The sequence below is a fragment of the Adiantum capillus-veneris genome, chromosome 28, assembly GCF_014529385.1.
Source record: "Adiantum capillus-veneris isolate H3 chromosome 28, ASM1452938v2, whole genome shotgun sequence".
In the NCBI taxonomy this organism is placed as follows: domain Eukaryota; kingdom Viridiplantae; phylum Streptophyta; class Polypodiopsida; order Polypodiales; family Pteridaceae; genus Adiantum; species Adiantum capillus-veneris.
Genome location: NC_140958.1, coordinates 109,355,303 through 109,364,892, shown reverse-complemented (window position 1 = coordinate 109,364,892; position 9,590 = coordinate 109,355,303). Strand labels below are relative to the sequence as shown.

Sequence of the window (9,590 nt, the reverse complement as noted above, 5' to 3'; positions counted from 1 at the left end):
CAACTATAGATGGAAAATTAACTCCCAAGAGATCTTATCAACTCAAAGTGCATAGGTCCTTAAGTCATGTTTTCACTCACATTAAAATAATTACTTTTATATGTATGCACAATTTACTTTTGTGTATAGATTGTGTCCTTTTCAAGTCAATATGGCAATAGCACCCACAAAACCAATCAAGTAAAATTCTAATTTATACATTTTGAATTAGTGTGACAAACAATGAAATCAAAGAACAACTTTCAATCTCCAGTCAGTGTTCTTTAGTTTTGGATGGTCGTCCAAATCTCCTAAAGGCCAAGGAAGAGGCAACAATAAATGGAAAGTTATCTTTCAATACAACATGTAACTTCAAATGCATGTCCACCTTTTCTTATCTAGGAAATAGTCATCGTGTTTAGACAACCTTTTATTTCTCACAAAGACCAGGAGAGGGACACCTATAGATAGTCACCACATTCTAACAAAAAACATGTCAACTAATAAAGTAGAATAATTGTGAATATTGGATGTTGCATACATGGGTATGAGTATGTTTTAAGTAACCCCTATCATTACGTATACAAGAGCAAAAAATAATCAAGAAATCACACTACTAAGAAGAAGTGATGTACAGAAGTTCAAAAAAATGTTAAGTACTTACATCCTTATTGCCTTGAGCAACTTAGCATCGTAACAATGCTAAGTACTTGCATCCTTATTGCCCTAAGCAACTTAACATCCTAACAATATTAAGTACTTACATCCTAATTTCCCTGAGCAACTTGAGTCATGGTCCCTTAGGAAGGCTTCTTTCAATGATTTCTCAAGGGCTTTAATTACTCTGAAACTAATTGCAAAAAATCCATGAGAAATTTGGCCTTTAAAGCTTGATTTTGAGATTTAGACAATTGTACAAATCTAGTATGGGGTTCAATCTGAATGAGTGTCTTCATCTTGTATGTTTCAATGTTTATCAGTGATGTTAAGAAACCAAGTTTCTACGAGTGACCAGTTTATGCGATTTAGAGAACCGTCTACATCTAATGTTAAAAAATGGAACCAATTTACGGTTGAGATTTGGACGATTGTCCAAATTTCATTCCCTAGATTTGTGTATTTGTTAGGAATTTTAAATATAAAACAAGAGTTATCAAGGGTTCAAGACTTGCCTATGAGAGCTAGGCAACCGTCCAAATCTCAAGTTCAAGCATGGATCCTCTTTGGGCTTGAGATTTGGATGATTGCTCAAATCTCATGTCTTAGGTTTTTATATTTGTTAGGTATGTTAAGTATCTTAAAGTTGTGAGCCATTTTGAGATATTTTAGATATGTAAATGTGTCCGCAAACTACATTCCCAAATATAAAAGACAGCCAAATATTCATACTTTAAAACGCATGTTGAGTGTAGGAAAGAGGAACAACATGGAGATAAAACGGCAAGATATGCAACCAAATGGAAGTTTATCTTAAAGAAATCGTGAAACCCACAACTTGAGATGGAAAACCACTTGAAAGAAAATAGTTTTTAATAGTAGATCCAAAGTCCGCAACACATGGTTGTGTTGCATGTTTCCGTGTAGTTGTCACTCCCACGTCTATCTTCCTTTTTAGATGTGAACTTCTTGAAGCACAGATCTTGTGAGAGCCATGGGGTCATAGTGCATAGCATTGACATTAGGGCATAACTATTCTTATTTCATTGTGGAGACAATATAGTCGTACTCTTAGGAGATTTTGCATTCATGACTAATAATCAAGTAGATACATCTAAGACAATTTTAGTGAACACAAGGCAAACTAAATATAGGCAATGTTTTGTTGTAATAGGAAGACCAATGAACGGACTTGCGAAGACTCCAACAGGTAGACAACACACATGTAAGAATCTGAACATAGAAGAAAATGAAGGAAGAATCCATATAGAAAATTAAGGTGCACGAGTAATTGTAGTGCCACATGTGACAATGGTGGAGAGTTGGTAGAGTGTCTCTCCAAATTTCATAAGTGATGGAAGGCATGTGACATGTCTTGCCCCGAAGACAAGTGTGCAAGCCAACCTGCTTAGAAGGCATGGAAATTGGCAATAGAAAGACAAACCATGGTGCGTTTGAGAGCGTACAACATATGGCAGTCCATACCACCTGCGGCATGTTTTACGTGCACTTGTATATGTGCTAGGACCAAACCATTCATTTGAAGCACAATACGTTTCTCCAACAGCCTGAGTAACTATCTCATCAAGAAATCTCTCACCAATGTGAAGGTCTTGGATCAGTCTAGAAGTCTTCAAATACAAGTGGAGAAAGGTTTTGTCGTCGTATACAGTTGAAAGAACTCACATTATCCTTGTCATAGCCATGTTGCACATATAATGAGCATGGTCCAAGTGTTGACATTCCGGAGAGGGTGACCATCAAATTCTTTTTGTGCTTCTGTTATGGCACCCCATTTGGCATACATATCGACCGAAGCCCTGCCAAGTACAGCATCTACTTGACAGGGCTAGATGACCATTAAGAATTTGTTGTGCTTCCATGATCACATTGTATTCGGCATACATATTGCCCAAAACACTGCCAAGCACGAAGTATTTCTCGAACAGAAAATAGTGGTCTCATTGTCAACTCTTTCACCTGTATCCATGTCTTGCAGACGTCCAGAGGCCACGAACAGCAAGTATTTTTCTTGCTAATTCATTGAGGGTGGCATATTTGGCATACGTATTGATTGAAACACTACCAAACATGACATCTTTTTTGCTCCAGCAACCCTGAGTAGCGATATCACCGTGAATGCTCACTCAAGTGAGGGTCTTGCCTACATGCCTTCCAAAGTGTAAGCATAAGTGAATCCATTTGGAGAAAGGCCTTTGCTTCCCATTTGGATTAAACAACACACAACTTCTGCACCAGAGGCCTTCAGGTCCGAAGGTAAGGGACTCCATATGGAGATTGTCCTTCTTTCTGCATCAAGCTGAAATAGCCCCTAGCTTCCTTGCCACAACCATGTAGGCCATGTCTGCAATCAACGTGCTCCAAGAGACAACATTCAGGGGAGGATGCCCATTAGGAATGATTTGTGTATAAACAGCCCAAAGCTTCCTTTGTGACAGCCATGTTGGGTGTTTCCTGCAGTCAACATGTTCCAATTGATGGCTTAATCAAGAATTGCTTGTGCTACCGTAATTGCACCGATTCGGTACACATATCTACAAAAGCACTGCCAAGCATGACAGCAGCCACCGACTAGGTATCTCATTGAGAATTCTCTCACACATGTCAATCCCACCCTATGTAATCTCTCGGCATCTCTGGCATTGTCGATGCCCAAGCCTGAATGGTATTCCCATCTCTGTCTTATCAGCTTAGTTGAGCTTTCACAACCGGTCAAGCCTGCGTAGCGTACCCTTCTTGCCAACTGGCTGTGTTAATTCTTGAGCTGCTTCCTCTAGTACACAAACAATGAAGCACAAGCCAGGAAATCCTGCGTGGTGTTGACCACGGTTACCTTAAGCTGAGACAAATGGTGAAGCTTGGGTCCTCTCTTGCAGGGCTGCGCTGCAGTAACACATATGGCTGAGGCCCGTGGTGATCCCTATGACGATGAGTAAGAGAGAGTGGTGTGTGTGTGTGTGTGTGTTAAGGGTGGTCCGTCCTTCTTGACTAAGGCTTTATTCAGAAAGCCAAAAGGCTATGACAAAAAATCCAGTCATAATGCACAATAAATGCATCACAAGTTTCATTGTTATCTTGTACATGAGCACATCAGATGTTTGCTTTTGCACATAAACACATTTCTCTGGTGCCTAGGTGTTAAGGCCCATCCACAAAAGGCAACTTCTAGTTGTAAATAATGGAGATGACATAATGAAGCAACAGCAGAATGTATGCTTTCCCAAAAGTCTCCAAGAGACTTAAAACTTACAGCCTATATACTCACACACAAGCCTTGACATTGGATTCACTCAACCTAAAAAAAGGTCTTGGCGACGTTGATTTACTGTCAAAGGAGAAATGAAAGCATTGGGGTGCAATAAAGAATGACAGTACATGCAAGCAGCGAGAAGAGTTAAAGGGAATATTCCGCTTAAATTTGACAAAACTAGCTTTAAAATAGAAAAAATAGCTAAAATTTCAAAAACTTCCTCTTTGAAAAAGCATAAAAGGGAATTGTGTATGCTAAGGAAAATGAGTTTTCCTAAACACTGTGTTGGGCACACCAAACATCCAAAAGACCATAACATACAACAAAACCTCAAAACTTAAAACCCACCATTTTATGATAAATAAACCCAGCTCACTAAAGCGACTCCCATCCAAGCTACTGCCTCCCACACACTCAGATACTAATAATTTTTTCCAATTTAGCTGCTCATAAAGAGAGCCACACTCACTGCAAAATTGCATTCAAACAATTAGAGATGCTTACAAGGCCAAACTCACAACATTGAGAGCCAACTCTTTTCTATGGAGCAAGCTAGCTATGGCTTGGGAAATCCCCGAAAGTCATCTTTCACCTCCTCCCCTCCTGCATCATACATGAATGCCATTTTGGCATTTTCGTATCATATACCTCCATTTGATAATTACCAAGGGTCATTAATTGAGGCTAGCGAGGCAATCTCCTCCTCAAAGCGAAACCACCACGAAAAGTCCAACTATAAAACTGCCACAAAGCCAGCATGACGAGAAGTAGCTCCAGCACTTCCAATATCCCAAGAACTGCCAAAGAACCGAAAATAGGGTGAGATAGTACTAATCCATGGTGAACAATTCCATAACCATAAAACTCATAGAAGAGAAACCACATACAACAAAGAGCCCAATATATACACATATACCTAGATGAATCCAGAATAGGCTCAAATTCACCTTTAATGGAAACTACAAGGTATGGACTCATGGTAGTCACCCATAAGACAATATAATCATCCGCTCCATCACGCACAGTACTGACTAAATAGAAGGAATTCAGATGGAAGATTCATGTGCGCCATTGATGAGGGCCTAATTGTTTCTTGCATATCTTAGGACATTAGAAACTTCCTTAATCTCTTCTCTTCTCTTATAATCTTCAAAGAGCAAAAAACTGTTTGGCAAACCATCGAGTCCATACCGAGCTTTGCCTATGTTTAAGTGCGACATACCCTAGGTCCTTAGACGAGGGGTATTCTATGATGTATAAATGCCTTGGTTGCAGTAAACCTCAGCCTAATGTGCAAAAACTCACCTTATGGTGTGTGACCGTGATATTTCCAGGCCAAAGGCACAACAAACTAGATACACGTTTCATTTCAATGGTATGTCCTCCGCTCGTACTTACAATAAGACTTAGAACTGGCATCCAATGGCTCACTCTCGTGCTCCGAAAGGAAGGACTTTCTGCTATCCGTCACAATGACTTCTCTTGCTGCCTTTGTGGGCAATACTTGTATCGATGCATCACCACCCTCCTCATTGCAAACAGGTTTGCACTGCATTTTTCCATTGTATTCATCGCTCCCGTCACAGCAGTCTGTTGCCACAAAAAAACAGTTTGAATTATCCTATGGCTGATGTGAAACCTTAAAGGGGAATAGTTGAAAGGGGAACAATCTATTCTGCATACCTTAAAATGCCCTTTTCTATCAAATAAATTCATAAGGGAGAACAAAGTAGAGTACAAATAGATTGAACTTGCAACACATGGGTTGGACATTGCAAAGTTTAATGCCCACACCTAGCACAGAACCCAGCTCAAAGTTGCTGATTAGAGGGACCCATGATCCGTACCGCAGATGCCATCATTAACTCTTGATGCAAAAACCCAACGAGGTGCCTGCTTCTGGTTTGTACAATAAAACCTGCCATTTGGGCATGCAGATGTCCCTAAACAAGCAATAACCAAACATCATGAACTGTTGAACTTAAGTTTCATACAAATCAAAAGACTGCATAGACACACTCACAAAGTTTTAAACACAAAAGACCAAACACGTCTACTGAATTACATACATCCTACTTGTTTACTCAAGCACATGACCAGCTGCGTAAGCATATCAACAAGAACCTGGCTCATCAGTCCCATCAGGACAATCACAAAAGTCGTCATTCAATCGAGCAAGTGAGAAACGCTTGGATCCATCTCTGCACCAAAGGAGGTGGCCCGACTTGTAGTAGCTCACATCTGCATATAATAGAAGCTGAGAACCCTAAGATCAAAGAGCACACATAAGCATCAGAACACAAAGGTTGCCTGTTGTGTAAGAAGAAAGGCCAATAACCCTACTTGAACAGCAGCAAAAACACGAATGAGACATGCAGATGGAAAAGAATAGCGAGATACCTTGAGGGGAAACGCCTCGAAGATTGAGGCCGGGAGTCGATGCTGCCGCAGATGTGACGCAGATGAAGACGAGCAACAAACCATGGGGGATAGCCATGCAAGCCCGCCATCCTAACGTCATTCGAGCGGTGGCTGTGTGTGACACGTGTGTGTGTGTGTGTGTGTGTGTGAGAGAGAGAGAGAGAGAGAGAGAGAGAGAGAGTGGTGCACGTTGCACACAGAGGAACTAAGAGGGTCTACTGGTCAAACTAAAGTCATTTGCAATTTCTCAGTGTGGTCAAATAGATATTATTACCCAAGAGTAAAGGGGCCAGGCCACTTGTACCCTCGTCACGGAGTGGAATCGAGGGATCTATGGTGGAAATTTAATCCACTACTAGTATGTAGGGTAGTTTCAGCCAATCAGAAGCCGATTGATCATCAAGATCCACCCCTGAAATTTCTTTGCCTCATATTAGTAGCAGCGGTGCGACCAAGGCCACTTCCTCCCCCGCACTGCACTGGCGACTCAGCTCTTAAAACGATTTTGAAAAAGAAAACCACGAAGAATCTTCCAGGGATGTTAGGAGTTGTTAACCCTCACGGCTCACGGACACCCTATCACCTACGACGGACGTTGTAACCTACGGCGGACATTGTATTATTTATTTGGTAGAGTCAAGTACCGGGCTTGTCGGTCCAATAGGAAAAGGGTAAGAGTGATCGCCGATGAGAGGCGCACTCTAATTGGGACATTCAAGGGATTAGTTGGCTAAGCATGGGCGCCCAAGTGTGAATGGGGCGAGCTCATATAAAAGTCAACTAAACCTAAAATTCACTCATTCTCTCATTTGTGCAATAGAAGAGTGCTCTTGCTCCATCTCCTTCTTCTTCGTCTTCATCTCTTTGTGTGTGTGTGAGAGAGAGAGAGTGAGAGGGGAGAGAGAGGGAGTGTGTGGGCGATCGAGCATTACGAAGGCACGGCGGCGGCGAAGCGGTTGAGCGCGGCGTAGCGGCGTCTCCTTCTTCTTCGCGGCGAGGAATCCTCCACGAAACAAGCGTAGAGCGGTGAGTGACACACCATCGCCTTCTTTGAGCTTACTAGTTTAGGCTTGTTGTGTGCTTGGAGCCATTTGTGGCTCGCACACGGTGTATCGGCAAGTTCCTTGCATTGACACCTGCGACATACGCGCACATTTTTGGCGCCGCTGTTGGGGATTGCCATACATGAAGCTCGAGTAGCACTCTGTGCTTCTCTGTGGTGCAATTTCTATTGTAGGAAAGGTAAGGAAGGAGTGTGTGTGTGTTGAGAAGAGGGATTTGGTGTTATACTGTGTGTTTTTTTTTATTAATGGAGTTTTCAAAGGTTTTGTGTTTATTCTCTGTATATTAAGGTAGTTAGTTTTCTTTGTTAATAGAGATTTCAAAGGTTCTGTGTTTATTCTCTGTGTATTAAGGTAGTTAGTTTTCTGTGTACAGTAAGTAGGAAGTAGATTAGTGAGAGTTAATAGAGTGTGTTAGTGTGTAAGAGTAGGTGTATTAGTTAGAAGTAGGTAGAGAGAGTGTGTGTGTCAGTGCTAGAAATTGCAACCCTTCCCACCCTTCCTTAAGGGTCTAGCCCTGCACATGCATGGCACTTTTGTGATAGGCCTTCCCGGTGAAGAGCATGTTGTTTAGAGGCCCCTTCCCAATAGAAGGGTCCTTTGAAAATAAGCCTTCACTAGGAAGGGCAAGTTTTGAAAATGCCTTTCAAAGATAAATTCGATAAAATAGCCCAAAAACAATCAAAGTACAAGGTTGCTTAGTTAAAACATGAGCCTAAGTTCTAAGGTGTAACTTAGATGTGCTGCATTCAAGATTGACTCGTTTTAGTTTGAGCTTTGTGGTGGTAGGAAGTTTCTCCGATAGATTATAATTTACTGCCATGTGTCGTTTTGTCTTCCTACCATTGGACATGTTGGGGTGGGGTGGCAAGGACCTCAATGTGGTGGCATCCGCTGCTCAAGATCTGTGTCCAAATATATTGTCTGTAAGATCCTAGTCTTTATGGTGTTTAGGCTCCTTGTGGCAAGTGATGCACATGGGGTTTTCATGGTCTTTAATGGTGAGTTGCGGGTCCATATAAAAGCCAAGACACTTGTAGTGTTCTTCTTCTTTAATATAAATAGCTCCTATTGAGCATTGCTTATATATTAGAAAAAAAGACAAAGCCTAAGCTCTAAGGTGGTAAAATATAAGTTCAAATTTATGAAAATTTGAATCCTACCACCTAAATCAAAGAAGAGATAACACTTTTAATATGTTATTTTTAATGAAGACCTTCAAAAATCAAAATGCGACAAGATTTGAGAGTGGCAGCTCACTAGTTATGCTTTTTATACGGATGTAGATGCTTTGCAATGGAAAGTCTGATGCAACCAGACTTGTGATGTGTACAACGTGCATGATGATTCTAGAATCTAGCGACCTCTAAGCTCCTCCTCTAATGTCCTAGCCTCTAGCGCATGTGTGACTACAGTTGAGTTTGGGCATAAATCTTTTAAAGCAAATGAGGAGATAGCATTGAGGCTCAAGGAAACAAGTCACGATCTCTCTCTCTCTCTCTACGCATTTCTGGCCTCTGCATGGCTTCACATGAGAGATGGACACTTTCTATTTACACTTCTTTCTCTCTTTGCGCCACCCACTGCCCTCTCTCCTACTTGCATTTATAGCATGCAAGTAGGAGCATGCCTGTTGAAGGGCCACCATATGCCAAGAGAATCTCGAACCACATCTTGGCCCCTCTACCCTTGCACAAAATCCTGGATCATGTCATCCAAGCCTTTGTTGCAATAGGCATTGACCAAGACACCTTCCTCTTTCTTCCTCTTAGAGGGCCTTACCTCGTTGAATTGCCTTCCTCCTCTTCCTTTTCTTAGAGGGCCTTACCTCGCAATGTGTGTGTGTGTGTGTGTGAGAGAGAGAGAGAGAGAGAGAGATGTGAAAACTAACGGTGATGCTTTTGGGGGGAAGAGGAGCAAATAGAGCTAAAGTATAATATACCAATATTCTAAAAATTTACTAACCATCAAATTTAATTAAAGAATACCTAATGCTAGCTCCTCTTAAGTATGGAACAACAAAAGATACACCAAAACCAAGTGAATATTTCATAGGAGCAAGAAAATTAACGGGTATCGAGTGACGGGTTGGTGCATTTTTGCCTTGCATGATGACGAGCAAAGTGTATGATGGCCCTTCCTCTCCGAAGGCCAACTAAGGGAATTCCCCTTCCCTAGGAAGGACAAGGGCACCCTTCAAT

The 9,590-nt window shown here is 41.5% G+C and overlaps 1 protein-coding gene across 2 annotated transcripts; it reads right to left on the bottom strand.

The window, feature by feature from the left end:
* Positions 1 to 4,240: 4,240 nt before the first annotated feature.
* Positions 4,241 to 6,511, bottom strand: LOC147421080 (kinase C substrate, heavy chain-like protein). Of its 2 annotated transcripts, none has more exons than XM_086504968.1 (5): positions 6,308 to 6,511; positions 6,032 to 6,148; positions 5,755 to 5,850; positions 5,306 to 5,497; positions 4,241 to 4,704 (listed from the first exon to the last, which is right to left on the bottom strand). In XM_086504968.1, exons 1-5 carry the CDS (start codon positions 6,426 to 6,428, stop codon positions 4,592 to 4,594), a joined length of 639 nt encoding a protein of 212 aa, XP_086361094.1. In that variant the 5' UTR covers positions 6,429 to 6,511; the 3' UTR covers positions 4,241 to 4,591. The 2 variants fall into 2 exon arrangements, with proteins under 2 accessions (XP_086361094.1, XP_086361095.1); XM_086504969.1 differs by having other exon boundaries at positions 6,032 to 6,173; positions 6,308 to 6,507.
* Between the last annotated feature and the right edge of the window lie 3,079 nt (positions 6,512 to 9,590).